Here is a 20,808-nt window from a genome sequence, read left to right as displayed (position 1 = left end):
CAGGAAGCCAGTGTAGAGAGGCTAGCACTGGAGTAATATGATCAAATTTTTTGGTTCTAGTCAGGATTCTAGCAGCCGTATTTAGCACTAACTGAAGTTTATTTAGTGCTTTATCCGGGTAGCCGGAAAATAGAGCATTGCAGTAGTCTAACCTAGAAGTGACAAAAGCATGGATTAATTTTTCTGCATCATTTTTGGACAGAAAGTTTCTGATTTTTGCAATGTTACGTAGATGGAAAAAAGATGTCCTTGAAATGGTCTTGATATGTTCTTCAAAAGAGAGATCAGGGTCCAGAGTAACGCCGAGGTCCTTCACAGTTTTATTTGAGACGACTGTACAACCATTAAGATTAATTGTCAGATTCAACAGAATATCTCTTTGTTTCTTGGGACCTAGAACAAGCATCTCTGTTTTGTCCGAGTTTAATAGTAGAAAGTTTGCAGCCATCCACTTCCTTATGTCTGAAACACATGCTTCTAGCGAGGGCAATTTTGGGGCTTCACCATGTTTCATTGAAATGTACAGCTGTGTGTCATCCGCATAGCAGTGAAAGTTTACATTATGTTTTCGAATAACATCCCCAAGAGGTAAAATATACAGTGAGAACAATAGTGGTCCTAAAACGGAACCTTGAGGAACACCGAAATTTACAGTTGATTTGTCAGAGGACAAACCATTCACAGAGACAAACTGATATCTTTCCGACAGATAAGATCTAAACCAGGCCAGAACTTGTCCGTGATGCAGATGCAGACAGTGTCGAATAAACAAACGTTTCTAGTACAGGGACAGGCAAACGACAGGTCAAAGGCAGGTAGAGGTCAGTAATCCAGAGAGGGTGCAAAAGGTCCAGAACGTCAGGCAGTCTTAGGGTTAGGGCAGGCAGGGGTCAATTATCCAGTGAGGTGAGGCAAGGTATAGAACGGCAGTCAGTCAGGGCAGGCAGAACGGTCTAAACCGGGAAGGACTAGAAAACAGGATCAAGGACAGACAGGAGCAGGGGAACAAACGCTGGTAGGTTTCACAAAACAGAACAAACTGGCAAACAGAGAATACAGGTTAAAAAAATACACAGGGGATAATGGGGAAGATGGGCGACACCTGGAGGGGGGTGAAGACAAGCACAGGTGAAACAGATCAGGGTGTGACAGCTATTGGTTTTAGATGTATTTAAGACCAGTTTATTCTTAATTACCCATTCAAAAAGTAAGTAACTCCTTGCTAAGAGTTTCAGTGAGCTCACTGCTGTAGGTGCTGATGTGTAGAGTGTACAATCATTATCATACATAGTCAATTTAGCTTCTTGTAAGACAAGTGGCAAATCATTAGTAAAATTAGAGGAAGAGTATTGGCCCAAGGCAACTGCCTTGAGGGATACCGATGTTAGAGAAGCTTCCATTGAAGAATACTCTCTGAGTTCTATTGGACAAGTAACTCTCCAACCATGTGATTGCAGGTGATCTAAAGCCATAAAAAGTGAGTTTTTTTTCAACAACAAATTCTGATCAACAACATCAAAGGCTGCACTGAAATCTAAAAATGCAGCTCCAAATATCATCTTATCCATGTCTTTTAACCAATAATCAGTCATCTGAGTCAGTGCAGTATATGTTGAGTGCTCTTCTCTATATGCATGCTGAAAGTCAGTAGTTAACTTGTTATTTGAAAAATAGCATTGTATTTGTTCAAACACAATTTACTACATCAGTTTACTATGAACAGGCAGCAAACGGATTGGGCGGCTGTTAGAGCCGCCAAAGTGTGCTTTACCATTTTTAGGTGGTGGAATTACTTTAGCTTCCTTCCACTCCTGTGGACACACACTCCTTTAGGCTTTGGTTAAAGACATGGCAAATAAGGGTGGCAATACAGTTTCCTACCATTCTCAATATTTTCCCATCCACGCTGTCTATACCTGGTGGCTTATCATTATTGATGAATAACAATAATTGTTCCACCTCATCCACAAAAACCTGACCACATTAAAAACAGCAGTCCTTCTCTTTCATTATTACATATTCAATACACAAACACGGTGCCTTCAGAAAGTATTGACACCCCTTTACTTTTTCCACATTTTGTTGCATTACAAAGTTAGATTAAAATTGATTAAATTGTGATTTATTTTTCAACAATCTGTACAAAATACTTTAATGTCAAAGTGGAAGACAAAAATCTAAGTAAGAAGAAAAATAATAATGAAAAATGAAACACTATCTTAAATAAGTGTTCAACCCCCTATATTAATACATAATAGAATCACCTTTGGCAGCGATTACAGCAGTGAGTCTTTCTAGGTAAGTCTCTAAGAGCTTCGCACACCTGGATTGTACAATATTTGCACATTATTCTTTAAATTCTTCAAGCTCTGTCAAGTTGGCTGTTGATCATTGCTAGACAGCCATTTTCAAGTCTTGCCATAGATTTTCACGTGGATTTAAGTCAAAACTGTAACTCAACCACTCAGGAATATTCAATGGGGCGGCAGGGTAGCCTAGTGGTTAGAGCATTGGACTAGTAACCGAAAGGTTGCAAGTTCAAATCCCTGTCAAGGTTCAAATCTGTCATTCTGCCCCTGAACAGGCAGTTAACCCACTGTTCCTAGGCTGTCATTGAAAATAAGAATTTGTTCTTAACTGACTTGCCTAGTTAAAGGTTAAAAAAATAAATAATAATTTAATGATGTCTTGGTGAGCAACTAGTGTATATTTGGCCTTGTGTTTGGGGTTATTGTCCTGATGAAAGGTGAATTTGTCTGGAAAGCAGACTGAACCAGGTTTTCCTCTGTCTTGCCAATGACAAGCATACCCATAACATGATGCACCACCAACAAAAACACTCAGTGATGTGTTATTTTGGAATTTTCCCCAAACATTTTTTTGTTTGTTGCAGTTTTACTTTCATGCCTTTCTGCAAATAGGAAGCATGCTTTGGAATATTTGTATTCTGCACAGGCTTCTTTCCGTTCACTGTCAATTAGGTTAGTATTGTGGAGTAACTACAATGTTATTGATCCATCCTCAGTTTTCTCCTATCACAGACATTAAACTCTGTAACTTTTTAAAGTCACCATTGGTTAAATCGGTTTCCTTCCTCTCCGGCAACTGAGTTAGGAAGGATGCCTGTATCTCTGTAGTGACTGGGTGTATTGATACACCATGCAAAGTAATTAATGACTTCACCATGGGATATTCAATTTCTATTCAATTTTGACCCATCTACCAATAGGTGCCCTTCTTTGCGAGGCATTGGAAAACCTCCCTGGTCTTTGTGGTTGAATCTGTGTTTGAAATTCACTGCTCGACTGAGGGACCTTACAATTATCTGTATGTGTGGGGTGCAGAGATTAGGTAGTCATTCAAAAGTCACACTATTATTGCACACAGAGGCAATGCAACTTTATTCCTGAACTTATTTAGGCTTGCCATAACAAATGGGTTGAACACTTATTGACTCAAGGTATTTCTTTTATTCATTTGTAAATGTTTAGTCAAAACATTTCTCAAATGGCGTTATGCCTAGACCTAGTAGCTGAGGAATGGAATTGTTTTTCTGTTGTGCTGCATTTTTATTTATTTTGTGTGGAAGGTGTCCACACAAAATGTCCACAGAAAGTGTCTGTTTTTGAGGGTATATTTGCATGCAACTAATTGTGTACGTTTTTGTGGTGTCTACCTTGTGTGTATAAATATATTGGTGTATTTATTTATATATTTCTGTGTGTGCTTCTGGTATTGCAGGGCAGTCAGCAGCTGACTGGACTGTTCAAGTAGGGAGGCAGCACCGGGGCAGAGACCACCTTACACTGCCCAGCCCCCTGCTCACCATCACACCCCCCGAAAGTACCAGCACCCGTCCTCCACTCCCGACACACTCACACTCTCTCTTTCCCTTGCCCTGTGCCTGTCTCTCTCCATTCTACCAAGTAGCCGGCCAGATCCTTTCTCTCTCTCTCGCTCTCTCTCTCCTGCCCTGTCGACATCCATCAAGCGTTCCACGCCTTTCTCCCTCAGCCTCCAAAGCCGTGCCGTCTGCCGTTACTGCTGCTGACCGTCCGTGTCTCTAACAACAAGTTCCCTGGGACATTTTTGGAAACTTTTTCCTCAAGACATTTCTTTTTTTTCCTTTCTCCCTGGAGACGCCAGTGCATGTGGTGCTGTGTGTGAAAGGGTCTAGTGTTGCTCTTTGCCCTGGGGGTCTCTGTACACCATTAACCAGAGGAGAAGACTACTTGACATCATGATCAAAGTTCAGCGGCTGCTTCTGCTGGCCCTGGTCGGCCACCTCTGTGCCGTCGCACACGCAAGTAAGTCAACAACCAGGGCTCGAGCCCTCATGGCACACTGTCTTTTCTGTCTGGCCACTCTGCCTGATTTTCACACTCCCACACCACACATCTCTTATCATACTCACACACCCTTTGTCTGTTTGGCTTGTATCCTGCCGCGTCGTGAATTTGAATCTTGAGGCTGCTCTTAGTTCTTTGTCCTTAGTTCTAAAGTTTCTCTCTCAAGGAAAAGTGAAAACACCTTTTTGGTTTGATTGATGTTTATTTTGTTTTTCACAGTAGTTATTTTTTCATTTGAAATGTGTACAGCTGTGGTATTGGCCTCTTGTAATTCTCCTCTAAATATAAGTTGTGCGTTTCATTTAGCAGTGAATTGCTTTGGATCATCCTGAATGGAAAAAGAAGAGCCTTGGCCAAGGGTGTTAATGTAATAAAGAAGGGCGACTGGGTGGATAGTCTGTGTCGATTCTAACAGTTCCCTCTCTCTCCCTCCCCCCACACTCCTTCCTCAAGCCTCGGTGAGGAGGAAAGTTGGATTCGGAGACACAAGGGGGAATGTGATGTAATGGTGCGAGGTCTTGTGCCTTGTGCTCATGATTTCTTGGCCGCCGGCAGGGAGAAAAAGGAATATCCTTTGGAAGGCTACCAAACAGTGCTCGGGTCTGACCAAATATACACACTGTACACTTTTATCCGAAAGCTTTACCCTCCCTATCTTTCTCTTTCCCTCTCCCACTCTCCCTTGCAAGTCCTAGGTAGGAAATCCTTTCCCCATGGGGAGGGAGAGAGGGAGAAAAGTGAGCAGAGACAGAGTACAGAAGGACTAGTTTGTGTGTGGGTATTAATAGAAAGTAGCTCTATATTTAAGACTGTCATATGGATGTGACCGGGAGAGAGAACACCCGGCTACGTGAGGGCTTAACAGTGAGGGCTGCTGCCTGCTGCCCCACCTCTACCGCATGTTGTTAGACTGCCATGGCCCACCGCCCCATCCACATTTACCCATCTTTGGCAGGGTATCAAGCTTTACCAGCCCCCCTCAACCCCCACTCCGGCCGCACCCCTCCTCTCCTACTATTCCCCCTACTCCCGGTTGATGAGTCTAGGGCCGGGCCAGGGCACAGTTGAGGGGGGTTTATTTTTAAACGGCAACCTTTACCGACCAGGGCCCTTTTCACGAAGGCCCGAAGAGCGTCAACTCTTAAAGCTGCTCCTCTCTGCTCCACGCCCTGACAATAAAAATTACATGAATCAAATAAGTAGAAAAACCTGCACATGATCCGAAAAGAGCCTGTTAATTATTTTTACCCAGTTGACTCCCTATGCATTCCTCTCCCAAGCCCCTCCTGACTCAAAATGAGCTTTGTCTGAGCCGCTCTCCTTTAAAAGACTCACTCCAGCACATCTGGCTACAGACCCAGGTCAGTGCCATCTGTCCATGCCTGCTTGTAAAGTGATTCAAGTGTGCCCTCACACACCACATACAGAGCATTCGGAAAGTATTCAGACCCCTTGACTGTTTGACTGTTTTGTAATGTTACAGCCTTATTCTAAAATCGATTAAATACATTTTTATCTTCATCAATCTACACTCAATACCCCATCATGACAATGCGAAAACAGGTTTTTAGACATTTTTGCACATATATTTAAAAAATAAAACCATAAATACCTTATTTACGTACGTATTCAGACCCTTTGCTATGAGACTCAAACTTGAGCTCAGGTGCATCCTGTTTCCATTGATCATCCTTGAGATGTTTCTACAACTTGATTGGAGTCCACCTGTGGTAAATTCAATTGATTGGACATGATTTCGAAAGGCACACGCCTGTCTATATAAGGTCCCACAGTTGACAGTGCATGTCAGAGTAAAAACTAAGCCATGTGGTCGAATGAATAGTGTGTAGAGCTCCGAGACAGGATTGTGTCGAGGCACAGATCTGGGGAAGCGTACCATAACATTTCTGCAGCATTGACTCTTCCTACCTTGCCAAATTGAGCAATCGGAGAAGAAGGGCCCTGGTCAGGGAGGTGACCAAGAAGCCGATGGTCACTCTGACAGAGCTCCAGAGTTCCTCTGTGGAAATGGGAGAACCTTCTAGAAGGACAACCATCTCTAGTGCACTCCAACAATCAGTCCTTTATGCAGTGGTGTAAAGTACTTAAGTAGAAAAACTTTTTTGGACAACTTTTACTATTTCTTCACTACATTCTTAAAGAAATAATGTACCTTTTACTCACTACTTTTTCTTTGACACCCAAGAGAATACTTGGTCATCTCTATTGCCTCTGATCTGGCGGACTCACTAAAAACAAATGCATAAATTAAGTCTGATTGTTGGAGTGTGCCCCTGGCTATCAATACATTTTAAAAACAAGAAAATGGTTCCATCTGCTTTGCTTAATATAAGGAATTTGAAATTATTTATACTTTTACTTTTGATACTTAAGTATATTTAGAACCGAATACTTTTAGACTTTTACTCAAAAAGTATTTTACTGGGTGACTTTTACTTTTACTTGAGTAATTTTCTAGTAAGGTATCTATACTTTTACTCAAGTACGGCAATTGGGTACTTTTTCCACCACTGCCTTTCTGGTAGAATGGCCAGACGGAAGCAACTCCTCGTTAAAAGGCACATGACGGCCCATTTGGAGTTTGCCAAGAGGCGCCTAATGAACTGATTATGAGAAAGAAGATTCTCTGGTCTGATGAAACCAAGATTGAACTCCTTGGCCTGAATGCCAAGCGTCACATCTGGAGGAAACCTGGAACCATACCTACGGAGAAGCATGGTGGTGGCAGCTTCATGCTGTGGGGATGTTTTTCAGCGACAGGGACTGGGAGACTAGTCAGGATCGAGAGAAAGAGCAAAGTACGGAGAGATCCTTGATGAAATACTGCTCCAGAACACTCAGGACCTCAGACTGGGGCCACCTTCCAATAGGACAACAACCCTAAGCACAAAGCCAAGACAGTGCAGGAGTGGCTTCGGGCCAAGTCTTTGAATGTCCATGAGTGGCCCAGCCAGAGCCCGGACTTGAACCCAATCAAACATCTCTGGAGAGACCTGAAAGTAGCTGTGCAGTGACGCTCCCTATCCAACCTGACAGCGCTTGAGAAGATCTGCAGAGAAGAATGGGAGAAACAGTTGTGTCAAGCTTGTAAAATCAAATAAAATTTTATTGGTCACATACACATGGTTAGTAGATGTTAATGCAAGTGTAGCGAAATGCTTGTGCTTCTAGTTCTGACAGTGCAGTAATATCTAACAAGTAATCTAACAAATTCACAATGACTAGCTTAAACACACAAATGTAAAGGGATGAATAAGAATATGTACATATAAATATATGGATGAGTGATGACCGTGCGGCATAGGCAAGATGCAGTAGATGGTATAGAAATCAGTATATACTGTACCTTTTATTAAATCTATTTATTGAATGTATTAAAGTGGCCAGAGATTTGAGTCTGTATGTTGACAGCAGCCACTCTGTTAGTGATGGTTGTTTAACAGTCTGATGGCCTTGAGATAGAAGCTGTTTTTTAGTCTCTCGGTTCCAGTTTCAATGAACCTGTACTGACCTCGCCTTTTGGAAGATAGCGGGGTGAACATGCAGTGGCTCGTTTGTCCCCGGTGATGCATTGTGCAGACCGCACCAACCTCTGGAGAGCCTTGTGGTTGTGGGCGGAGCAGTTACCGTACCAGGCGGTGATACAGCCCGAAAGGATGCTCTCGATTGTGCATCTGTAAAAGTTTGAGTGTTTTAGGTGAAAAGCCAAAATTCTTCAGCCTCCTGAGTTTGAAGAGGCGCTGTTGTGCCTTCTTCACCACGCTGTCTGTGTGGGTGAACCGTTTCAGTTTGCCCGTGATGTGTACGCCAAGGAACTTAACTTTCTACCCTTTCCACTACTGTCCCGTCAATGTGGATGGGAGGATGCTCCCTCTGCTGTTTCTTGAAGTCCACGATCATCTCCTTTGTTTTGTTGATGTTGAGTGAGAGGTTATTTTCCTGACACCTCCGAGGGCCCTCACCACCTCCCTGTAGGCCGTCTCGTTGTTGTTGGTAATCAAACCTATCACTGTAGTGTGATATGCAAATTTGATGATTTGAATTGGAGGTGTGCATGGCAACGCAGTCGTGGGTGAACAGGGAGTACAGGAGAGGGCTGAGAATGCACCCTTATGGGGCCCCAGTGTTGAGGATCAGCGGGGTGGAGATGTTGTTTCCAACTTCACCACCTGGGGCGGCCTGGACCCAGTTGCACAGGGCAGGATTAAGACCCAGGGCCAGGTAGGGTGGAGGTGATATGATCCTTGACTAGTCTCTCAAAGCACATCATGATGACAGAAGTGAGTGGTACGGGGCGATAGTCATTTAGTTCAGTTACCTTAGCTTTCTTGGAGACAGGAACAATGGTGGCCATCTTGAAGCATGTGGGAACAGCAGACTGGCATAGGGATTGATTGAATATGTCCGTAAACACACCAGCCAGCTGGTCTGCGCATGCTCTGTGGACACGGCTAGGGATGCTGTCTGGCCCGGCAGCCCTGCGAGGGTTAACACGTTTAAATATTTTTCTCACGTTGGCCACGGAGAAGGAGAGCCCACAGGCTTTGGTAGCGGGCCTTGTCAGTGGCACGGTATTGTCCTCAAAGCGAGCAAAGAAGTTGTTTAATTTGTCTGGGAGCATGATTTCAATGTCCGGGACGGGGCTGGTTTTCTTTTTGTAATCCGTGATTGACTGTAGACCCTGCTACATGCTAAGGTTTGAGCCGTTGAATTGTGACCCTAATTTGTCTTTATACTGACACTTTGCTTGTTTGATTGCCTTGCGGAGAGAATAGCTACACTGTTTGTATTCGGTCATGTTTCCAGTTGCCTTGCCATGATTAAAAGCGGTGGTTCGCACTTTCAGTTTTTCGCGAATGCTGCCATCAATCCACCGTTTCTGGTTAGGGAAGGTTTTAATAGTCACAGTGGGTACACCATCACCAATGCACCTGCTAATAAATTGGCTCACTGAGTCATCATATACATCAATGTTATTGTCTGCGGCTACCCGGAACATATCCTAGTCCACGTGATCGAAGCAATCTTGAAGCGTGGAATCCAATTGATCAGACCAGCATTGGATAGATCTGAGCACAGGCGTTTCCTGTTTTAGTTTCTGTCTATAGGCTGGGAGCAACAAAATGGAGTCATGGTCAGATTTGCCGAAGGGAAGGTAGGTGAGGGCTTTAGAGTAGCAATGGTCCAGAATGCTACCAGCTTGTGTCGCGCATTCAATATGCTGATAGAATTTAGGAAGCCTTGTACTCAGATTAACTTGGTTAAAATCCCCAGCTACAATAAATACAGCCTCAGGATATATGGTTTCCAGTTTACATAGAAGTCCTTTCAGGGCCGTCATGGTTTCTGCTTGGGGGGGATATACACGGCTGTGACTATAATCGAACAGAATTCTCTTGGTAGATAATGCGGTCGGCATTTGATTGTAAGGAATTCTAGGTCAGGTGAACAAAAGGACTTGAGTTCCTGTATGTTGTTATGATTACACCATGAATCGTTAATCATAAGGCACACACCCCCGCCCATCTTCTTACCAGAGAGATGTTTGTTTCTGTCACCGCGATGTGCGAAGAAACCGGGTGGCTGTACCGACTCTGACAACATATCCCGAGTGAGCCATGTTTCCAAGGAAACAGAGAATGTTATAATCGCTGATGTCTCTCTGGAAGGCAACTCGTAACCTAATTTCGTTCACCTTGTTGTCTAGAGATTAGACATTGGCGAGTAATATTCTCAGAAGCGGTGGATGGTGTGCTCGCCTTCTAAGTCTGACCAGTAGGCCGCTCCGTCTGCCTCCCCTGCAACGACCGCGTTGTTTTGGGTTGGCCTCTGGGATAAGTTTCCATGACCAGGGTGGAGGTCCGAACAAAGGATCTGCTTCAGGAAAGTCGTATTCCTGGTCGTAATGTTGTAAGTTGACGTCGCTTTTATATCCAATAGTTCTTCCCGGCTGTATATAATAACACTTGAGATTTTCTGGGCTAACAATGTAAGAAATTATACATAAAAAAACAAATTACTGCATAGTTTCCTAAGGACCTGAAGCGAGGCGACCATCTCTGTCGGCGCCATCATGCGTCATACCCAAGTAGACCCGAGGATCTAATCGCGTCCAAAGGTACTTCAACAAAGTACTGAGTAAAGGGTCTGAATACTTATGTAAATGTGATATTTCAGTTTTTGATTTGTAATAAATGTGAAAAAAATGTCTTAACTTGTTTTTACATTGTCATTATGGGGGCATTGTTTGTAGATTTATGAGGAAAAAACAACAATTTAATACATTTTAGAATAAGGCTGTAATGTAACAAAATGTGGAAAAAGTCAAGTGGTCTGAATACTTTCCGAATGCACTGTATGAGACGTGCGCTGTAAAATCAACTCAGGAAAGCATCTCTTACGTCACCAGCATGCCTTTTTTTTAAGCTTTTCAAAAGTTTCAAGTTTGAAGATGTAGGCTTGCCTGTTTTATGCCAAATCTGTGTGGAGAGAAAATACAGATCCATCTGAGTTTGAGTCAGCCAAGGTGGAGGCTATTTTAGCTTGTGAACGCAGTAGCCCCAGACAGAGGTGTAGTTTGGTGTGGCAGGCACTGACAGAGGGTAATTGAGTCCAGCCATAAGGCCAAGGGGGCACCTCCACAACATAGCCAAACCAAGGGCTGGTGTGTCTTCACTGTCAGCATGAACATGAATGTCTCACTCCTCTTACACCTACACCACAGGCCCAGACACAGTGAAGAGAAGAAAGAAAAAAACACATGACTGCATAGAAACGTATAAAACAGTGAACTGATGGTATCATTTGATGGCTTTCTGGACTTTAACTTGATATATTTCTTGTGGCTCCTGTTAAGCCGTCTCAATTCATATTGCTGTATTTATTATATGCAACGTTTCAGGGAAGTTAGGAACCAATATACACAGGCAGTTAGGAAAGCAAAGACTAGCTTTTTCAAACAGAAATGTGCATCCTGTAGCACAAACTCCCCAAAGTTCTAGGACACTGTAAAGTCCATGGAGAATAAGAGCACCTCCTCCCAGCTGCCCACTGCACTGAGGCTAGGAAACACTGTCACCACCGATAATCTATGATAATCGAGAAATTCAATAAGCATTTTTCAACGGCTGGACATGCTTTCTACCTGGCTACCACAACCCCGGTCAACAGCTCTGCACCTCCCCACAGCAACTTGCCCAAGCCTCCCCCATTTCTCCTTCCCCTAAATCCAGATATCTGATGTTCTTAAAGAGCTGCAAAATCTGGACCCCTACAAATCAGCTGGGCTAGACAATATGGACCCTCTCTTTCTAAAATTATCCGCCGCAATTGTTGCAACCCCTAGTACTAGCCTGTTCAACCTCTATTTCGTATCGTCTGAGATTCCCATAGATTGGAAAGCTGCCGCGGTCATCCCACTCCTCAAAGGGGGAAACACTCTAGACCCAAACTGTTACAGACCTATATCTATCCTACCCTGCCTTTCCAAGGTCTTCGAAAGCCAAGTTAACAAACAGATCACCGGCCAATTCGAATCTCACCGTACCTTCTCCGCTGTGCAATCTGGTTTCCGAGCTGGTCACGGGTGCACCGCAGCCATGCTCAAGGTCATAAACTATATCGTAACCGCCATCGATAAAAGACCATGTGCAGCCGTATTCATCGACCTGGCCAAGGCTTTCGACTCTGTCCATCACCACAATCTTATCGGCAGATTCAACAGCCTTGGGTTCTCAAATGACTGCCTCACCTGGTTCACCAACTACTTCTCAGACAGAGTTCAGTGTGTCAAATCGGAGGGCCTGTTGTCCGGACCTCTGGCTGTCTCTATGTGGGTGCCACAGGGTTCAATTCTCGGGCCGACTCTTTTCTCTGCATACATCAATGATGTCGCTCTTGCTGCTGGTGATTCTCTGATCCACCTCTACGCAGACGACACCATTCTGTATACTTCTGGACACTGTGTTAACAAACCTCCAGACCAGCTTCAATGCCATACAACTCTCCAACTGCTCTTAATTAAATGCAAGTAAAACTAAATGCATGCTCTTCAACCAATTGCTACCCGCCCGCCCATCTAGCATCACTACTCTGGACGGTTCTGACTTAGAATATGTGGACAACTACAAATACCTAGGTGTCTGGTTAGATTGTAAACTCTCCTTCCAGACTCACATTAAGCATCTCCAATCCCAAATTAAATCTAGAATCGGCTTACTATTTCGCAACAAAGCATCCTTCACTAATGCTGACAAATATACCCTCGTAAAACTGACTATCTACCGATCCTTGACTTCGGCGATGTCATTTATAAAATAGCCTCCAACACTCTACTCAGCAAATTGGAGGCCGTCTATCACGGTGCCATCCGTTTTGTCACCAAAGCCCATATACTACCCACCACTGCGACCTGTATGCTCTTGTTGGCTGGCCCTCGCTTCATATTCGTCGCCAAACCCACTAGCTCCAGGTCATCTATAAGTCTTAGCTAGGTAAAGCCCTGTCTTATCTTTTTAGCTCCTTTGCACCCCAGTATCACTACTTGCACATTCAACTTCTGCACATCTATCACTCCAGTGTTTAATTGCTTAATTGTAATTATTTCTCCACTATGGCCTATGTATTGCCTTACCTCCCTAATCTTACTTCATTTGCACACACTATATATAGACTTTTTTATTGTGATATGTAGACTTTACGTTTGTTTATTCCATGTGTAGCTCTGTGTTGTTTGTGTCGTACTGCTTTGCTTTATCTTGGCCAGGTCCTAGTTGAAAATGAGAATTTGTTCTCAACTGGCCTACCTGGTTAAATCAAATAAAAAAATAAAGAATCCCTATTAGCTGCTGCCAAGAGGAGGGAGAAAAGGGGGGGTTAACTTAATGTGCTGTTAAAGTTGACTTAATAATAGATTCATGAGTTTCACTGGATTTATCGCTATATTTGTTTTGGTGACTCAATATTTTGCAGCAGTTAGCTTGAGATATATTGGTGATATTTAGCCTATATATTTTTTAAGTTCACAGGATATACGGCTTGGCAGAAGTCGTGTGCCATCGGCGGCCTCAGTTATGTTGTCCAGAAGAGGACAAGTCTATTTTTAAAATTTACATTAGGTTGAGTTGTCAACTAACACGAATTCAACGTGAAATCAACAAAAAATGTCACCATGTCATTGGATTGAGATTAAAAGTTGGCTGAAAAAAATACTAAATCTCCTTATGTTGATGACTTTTTGCAAATCCAATAAGTTTTCCACGATTCAGCGTCATCACCTTGATTTTTTATGTTTTAAATTATGTGGAAACAATGTTGATTCAACTAGTTTTTGCCCAGTGGGATATCTCTACTCGAGGAAAAAAACATGGCCTATATGTGGACACTATTGCGTCTAAGATAAGAGCCCGTGGGAATATTCCACTCTGGCAATCAGACCTCTCCTGCTCAACTCAAAGTGCAACTCATACGGTTAGCATGGGAGGCCAGCGGTTCTGCTTAGGCCATACCGTGATGAGATGGGATGGGAGGATACCTCCCCAGCTAAGGAACAACATTCTTTGGCTCCGGGACCACAGCAGACACACTCCCTCATACATCTGCAGATGGGCCCTACCTGTCTACAGACAGCTTAGCACAGGCCTATCTCCCCCCTAAATGTACACACACGCATGCAACACACACACGCATGCAACACACACACACGGGGGTCCCTCAGTGGCAACTGATGGTGATGGATCTGTCCTGCTATCTTTCCCTCTTTCACAATGTATATTTTTCTCTCTCCCCCTCTCTGTTGTTCTCCCTCACGATGCCATTACTGTCCGACAGGCAGGATCCCGACCCAATACGGGCCCCACCTTCTCCCGGCCCTTTGCTGTATTCTGTCACTCTCTCACTTTTCACTCTCGCCCTTTTGCCTGTTTGCCTGCCTTTTATGGTCCCCCCTCCTCCCCAAGGATCTTGTTTGAGAGAAATTTTAAAGCAGGGTCATCGAGACAGACTTTTACTGCTCAGCGGTGATTTAGGGAGCTGATGATACACACACACACACTGAAACTCAAACATACACACACTCACACACCAGTTGAGGCTGGTGGGAGGAGCTATAGGAGGACGGGCTCATTGTAATGGCTGGAATAGAATAGGTGGAACAGCGTCAGACATTTGGTTTTCATGTGTTTGATAGCGTTCCATGAATTCCATTCCAGCCATTACAATGAGCCCGTCCTCCTATAGCTCCCCCCACCAGCCTCCTCTGTCACAACCACATCTGCTCTGAGGTCAGGCTATAATGGGACATTAAACCTGAGACAGACTGTGGAACTAGGCCCCTGTTCATGGAGCAGGATGAGTGAGAGAGTGAATAAATGAAAGTGGCTGCCGCTGGGCTCTATATCGTTCCGGCTTCAATCAACCCTTTATCACCGCTCTTCCGCCCTCTCCACCTCGCCCCGCTCTCCTCTTGCAGAGCTAACGTTACAGCATTCCCAAAATCTTTATCAGGAGCAACTTAATTCATGGGGTGGGGGCATGGCAGGGAGAAGATGGGGAGAAGAGAGAGAGAGAGCGAGAAGCATAGTGGTAAGGAGGGAGGGAGAGAGAAGGAGACAGGGCAACAATCCTGTTCTCTTACTCACTAGCACAGCTGTATGAGCCAGCACAGTTGGAAGGAAATAGTACTTAGAGCTTATTATGAGCAGCGGACATAATGGCACTTTATCATCAGACTTTCCAAACAAACAGCAAAGTCATTGGAGAACAAGCATTTTATTTAATTATAACAAGCAAGCAAGTTATATTTAAACTTGCTTGTTGCTAATGAGAATTTGAGCAAATAGGTGACTAAGAATAATGGGGCAGTTGTGGGACAATGAGAGAGAGAGTTATTTGTAACCTCGTAAAGCATTCTCTATTGTAAAGGGTTTTGAAGAATCTCTGTGAAACGGCAAAGAAATGATGTCAGGTTCTAAGTTAAGACAGATCTGAGCTCAGAGAAGTTTCATATTGCAGATTTGAAAGGGCAAAGAGTACTCTCAGGGAAAAGGAGAGACTGCAGCAGAACACGTTGCAAGTTTGCAAGTTTACCATAATTTTAGTCCTCCACTAAAATGGACTTCTACTTAATAATTTCGAAGCTGCGCTGTCCAAGCAAAGTTGTGGTCTGGAAGGGAACAGGCACAGATAGGACTTGATTTGTAGAGCGCTACAGTAAGGTCTCACTCAGCTTCTACTTTGCGGTCCAACCCTTTGAACAAAGAGGCAATTCTTATTACAAGTGGGTTCATACAATTATAGGATAGATTATAGTACATTTCACTACAAGCATTGACGTTCCACTGAGCTCAGCTCAAAGAGCTTCCTTTCCAACTGTTATTGCCATCCAAAAATGGCCAGATGAGAGGATTTTTGTTTAGGTTGAGATCGTGCAGATCTTTGGTCTCTCTGGTAACATCACAAACAACTAATTCCAACACATTCGAGTAATTTGGATCCAGTTTTTTCAAGCAATGCGCAATAACTGTTAAGCATCTACTGTAGTTGTGTTGTTTTATACCGAATTGTCCATTGTTTCTTACTCCTCTTGGTGTTTTAATGGTAAGCCCTCATCTGCTGACTTCCTGCCGTCCAATCTAGGGCCTATTAAGGTGGAGACTCCATTTTACAGCAAATGAGGCAGAGGGCGGGGCATGCGAGTGCGCAAACACAGCCCAAGACAGGATGGAGAGGGGTGGGTGGGACTGGGGAGGAGGGAGGGAGGACCAATGTTTGTTCAGTCATGGGATGTGGCAGCCATGTTCTCACTGCTACTGATGAGTCAAGCCTTAGGCTGGGAGAGAAAATTACTGGGAACATAATGTCAAGGAAGAATGTTAATATTCACGTAGTTTTTCTCTCAAATTATTTCACCATGCCCTTGCAAATGAGGTACTTTCCAACCATCATTCTCTCTTTCCAGCTACTACATTTCAAAACTATTGTGAAATGACAGCGAAACCAAATGGTGAATAGGAATCCATGAGCTGTTGTTTAGGATATTAACATCACATGAAAAAATAAATGATCATGTACAGTATGTCATCAACAAATGTAGTCTCTCTCTTCAGGGTGTGTGAATATTGTTTATTTTCCTCTACCAGTCTCTGACCTCTCTTTGCTTCTCGTCAGGCACACTGGTGACACCAGTAGAGCTGGTGACAGATTCCCCTGCTGTTCCCGAGGCCACCGAGGCCCTCAAAGAGGAAGATCCCGTAGTCACCCATGCCCCTTCAGCTGAACCCGAAGCTACGGCCGAGGATGTCGTAACGGACACTCCTGCCGCCGAGGATGTCGTAACGGACACCCCTGCCGGAGAAGAAACCGCTGCTACTGAGGCTGCTGCCACGGAGGTCGCTCCTGTGGAGACCGAAGCCCCTGCCCCTGCCACTGAAGCTGCCAAGCAGGAGGCGGCCACAACTAACGCCCCTGCCATCCACACCGAGGCCCCGGCTGTGCCCGAAGCCGAGGCCACGACAGCTGCAGAGGCTAAGGAGGCGGTGGAGGTGGAGGAACCAGAGGGTAAGTACTGAGGATCTCAGGACAGGAGATATCTGTAATTAGATAGATATAGAGAGACCATGAAACTGAGAAACCCTCCCAATGCTACAGTCTGTCTGCTCCCATATAGCATTATCAAATAGAGGCCAATGATATGTAGAGCACAAGACACCATGAGATTGCTTTGCCCGATTCTCCCTTAATTTTAATTATTTCCTTTCAGTGGATTTTGTCTTTGTTCTGTCTTTACATCTATCTTTTCCTTCTCTCGGTTTCCTTCCTGTTCTTTCACCAAACGTGTTGTTGTGTCCCTATTGAGATCACTCTGGTGGAGTAACTCAGCCTTTGTGTTCCTTCCACAGAGGGTATGGGCTCTGGACAAGTGGTTGGTATTGGGATTGGTGCATTGGTGGCAGTGATCATTGTCATCGCCGTGGTGATCGCCGTGGTGAGGAGAATGGGCAAATACTCGTAAGTTCCTCCAAGGGATACTCATATGGAACTAGATTGAGTGCAGGCATGCACGTGCACGCATACACAGTGTGCATGTCCTGTTTGCCATGATCTCATTAGAGGACTAAGAATGCTGTAGAAGCATGAAGCTACCATAAAACCATGCACAATACTCTTACATTTCCACAACTTACGCATGCAGATACAGTACATAAGAATGGTATCCTGAGTTCATCTGAATCTGGGGATGTAGATAAAGGGCCAAACTATCCCTTTAAGCCACAATGGTGAAATTGGTGTATGGGTTGTTATGAAGAATATGTTTTAATAGGTAAGACACAACCTGCATCACTGTTCAACCATAACTGGTCCTCTGAACATAATATATTTGAATCATAGATTCAAATAGAAGTGTCTGAATTTCTTTGAAAAGGAAGTTGTGTTTATTAACTTTTTAAATGGGAACAAGAAGCATGTTCCAACAGACAGCTGCTGTACTCTCTACAACACCTCTTCCTCTGAGAATGCTGTCATGTCTGGGGATGTGCTTGTCTGCTAACAGGGAGCGTTTTCTATGCCATAGGGCGGCTGCTGCTGCTGCTGCTGCTGCTGCTAAGAAAAGGGCTGCCAAAAAAAGGAGCATCTTGGTTTCTATAATTTTCTCTTTGATTGTTTCCCAGTTAACCATCTTAACCCCCTGACTCTCCATGGTTCAAGGCTGTCCTCTTGAGTGTTCTATCTCGATAACTAATTCAAAGATATTTGTTGTTGTCTTTGGTCCATTTTGAAAAGCTTTGTATGGATTGACTAGATTTGGAATTTAATACATTTTACTTTCACAAATTCCATGATTTCAAGTCTGTTTCTCCTTATGTAAAACCATACAAAACAAGCTATATCCTTATCCCAGGCCCAAAATGTCTGTACAGTGTCCATAACCAAGATAACACCCAGTATATTGAGGTGTGTGAATTAATTAAATTACATGAATCCATGTTTTATTACCTCATTTTGGGGTCAATAGAGACTCCTTATATTTATGAATGATGATATTTCATTTAAAACTACAGTATCTACTAAAAGTAATGTTCTGTATGTGTGTTATCTTTAAAATCATAAATCAAGTAGGTTTTTATATTTTATTTTCCAAACCATCTTCAATCATCAACTGACATTTTTTATGAGGCATAACCAGATGTTTGTGTGTGTTGGCCTATTTGTCTTACTCTCTTTCTCCTTCTCGCTTCATCCCTCAGCCCCTGAGGAGAAAGGCTGCAAGACAGGAAGTCCCCAAAAAGTTCTGGCAATTCTGATCTATGTAACTTCCTGTCATTAAACAAGCATTCTACCAGCACTCTAACTTAACCAGGATCTTGGACTGTTGACAAAAGGAGGGGAAGGTGTGTGGGGGAGGATGTTTGCCCACTTCTCCTCTTCTCCCCCAATCCCAAGACGGAGCCATTGACATCAACGGTCCTGTACAACCACACAGCAAACCCCCATACCAACAACCAAACTGAAAAAAAGGTTGCCCACAAGATGTCAAAGTGAATTTCAGGGTCTTTCATTTGGATTTGTAAAAATAAGGGAGTAAGGGATTATCTCACTTTTGGTAGAAAACGCTCTCTCTTATGCAAGGGTGTGTACATTAACACAGATGTGCATTAGAGTTGGTGAAGAGGACCTATACAAGAAAAAATGGGAATATGGAAAAAAGGAGATGGGAGAGAATGTTGTGAATTCCACGGGGTGTATATACCATGCAAAGGGACTATAGTTATTACTTTATCATATGTTGCAGTTGCTCACTATAGCATTCAGTATATGGAACATTGCAAAGCAGCCAAAGGCTATTGTGGCCAATGGACCTAACTGAAAATCCCTCTGAAAAACCAACCACATTAGTATTTTGTCACCTTAACACCTAGCCAATGAGTCCCTCACTACAGAAATGTTCCAACAACTATATGAAGCACTGTATGCAGAAGTTGTTTCGACATTGTGCTCATGTCCTGGGGGTTAGCGAGGGGCCAATGAAAAGACGGCTCATTTGCAAGTGCAACGTGACATTCTGCCAGCTTTAACACTGACATAAAAACCTAGTACATATCTGTGAAATTTAGCAGAAGGGTTTGTGCCACTGTCTCTGGTATTCCATGGATAGTTTGGAGATGTTACTATTGAAGTACATTAATGTGAATTGACTGTACTTTAACTGCCACCCATTCCAATAGGACAGTTTTGACGACTTCAGGTTTCACCAAAAAATGTGTTCCATGTACAGGTAGTGGTTATTAGCCCCCATTCTGCTAGTATTGTCTTTTATAATGTATCCACCGTACTTCTGCTTACTTTAGTTGGGATAGAGTATACCAAGCAAAAATACACACACATTTTCTTTATAACCGTTAGTAGTCATTAACGGGTGTAAAAATCATTCAGTCTCAGCTTAGCTCCGCTTGCATTAAGAACTCAGTTAATAAGTGCACTGAATGAGTGATGATAATTGTTTAATGAATCCGCTTTAGACACTGCAATCGTTTGCGACGACATTTATGTTCTGCTTTTGCTCCATATTATCAACTCTAGGTCTTTCATTTTACTGTCTGATTTCTTCAAGTCCTTTTATTTAATTGCATTGTGTTTGTTCATACGGTTTCAATAAAAAAGTGAAAACACTCCACAAATATACACTGGCTTACGACAGTTTAAAAAAAAAAATGTAAGTATGCGTTGGTATAATTTAAATGTTGTATTGTCTTCGTTGCTCCTTTGTTTCTTAGCTGTTGCTTATCAAATTTGTTTCCATGACACTTTCTATCAAGTAAAACAATTCACAAGTAACTCTCCCTAGAATGTCGAACACCAAATAAGTAGTGGTGAAACAGCAAGGAATGAATTAGCTCATGACACTGCAATTTTTTACCTCAAACTGTTTCCCATATACTTTAGTGTAAAAGTAGCACACACCACTACCCAGCTTGCAGAAGTCGGCGGCGAAAGCTGATTGGTCCAGTCAGGTAATGCACAAAATTACAACACTGCTCCAGTGAATCAAGACAAACAACAGTCAAATGCAGTCCCCGGGGGGGGTTGTTTGGGTTGCTTGAGACCGTTAAGTCCGTTGGTTGGCTGTCGACACCCAGGGTGGTTCTCTGACAGTTAGGTGTGTATTTTTTATGATGTGTTGTGGAGTTTTTCATACGACACTGCTAACTTGGGGCAGCACTCCAACAGTGAGCTGTGAAGCACACAGAGCTGGCCTGTGTCTTGCTCTCTCCTCCATGTGGTTTTAGGCAGCGTCCCAACGCCCACTGCCCCAGTCCGCCAGCTTCAGCCCCCTTTAGCTCTGCTCTCTCTCTCTCCACACTGGGAACAATGGAGTCTTTTGAGAGGAAGAAGATGGAGAAGCTATGGGCTGTTGTGAAGCTCACCAGCTCTGCTCTCCTGC

General features: G+C 43.5%; 1 protein-coding gene across 1 annotated transcript; it reads left to right on the top strand.

The window, feature by feature from the left end:
• Nucleotides 1-3,834: 3,834 nt before the first annotated feature.
• si:ch211-156j16.1 (serine-aspartate repeat-containing protein I) lies at nucleotides 3,835-20,048 on the top strand. The gene is made up of 4 exons (XM_024375502.2): nucleotides 3,835-4,307; nucleotides 16,536-16,925; nucleotides 17,267-17,375; nucleotides 18,614-20,048. The coding sequence occupies exons 1-4, from the start codon at nucleotides 4,241-4,243 to the stop codon at nucleotides 18,618-18,620; spliced, it is 573 nt and encodes a 190-aa protein (XP_024231270.1). The 5' UTR covers nucleotides 3,835-4,240; the 3' UTR covers nucleotides 18,621-20,048.
• The last annotated feature ends 760 nt before the right edge of the window (nucleotides 20,049-20,808 follow it).

This window comes from Oncorhynchus tshawytscha, linkage group LG16, assembly GCF_018296145.1.
Source record: "Oncorhynchus tshawytscha isolate Ot180627B linkage group LG16, Otsh_v2.0, whole genome shotgun sequence".
Lineage (NCBI taxonomy): Eukaryota > Metazoa > Chordata > Actinopteri > Salmoniformes > Salmonidae > Oncorhynchus > Oncorhynchus tshawytscha.
Note: the sequence above shows the minus strand (reverse complement) of the source record. Positions and strands in the feature narration are given on the sequence as shown.

What these genes read in the sequence shown, in the direction of transcription:
- si:ch211-156j16.1 (XM_024375502.2), top strand. Translation starts at nt 4,241, where the DNA reads ATGATCAAAGTTCAGCGGCTGCTTCTGCTGGCCCTGGTCGGCCACCTC. An exon ending in CTGTGCCGTCGCACACGCAA is followed by an intron (nt 4,308 to 16,535) that starts GTAAGTCAACAA and finishes GCTTCTCGTCAG; the next exon opens with GCACACTGGTGACACCAGTA. An exon ending in GGAGGTGGAGGAACCAGAGG is followed by an intron (nt 16,926 to 17,266) that starts GTAAGTACTGAG and finishes TTCCTTCCACAG; the next exon opens with AGGGTATGGGCTCTGGACAA.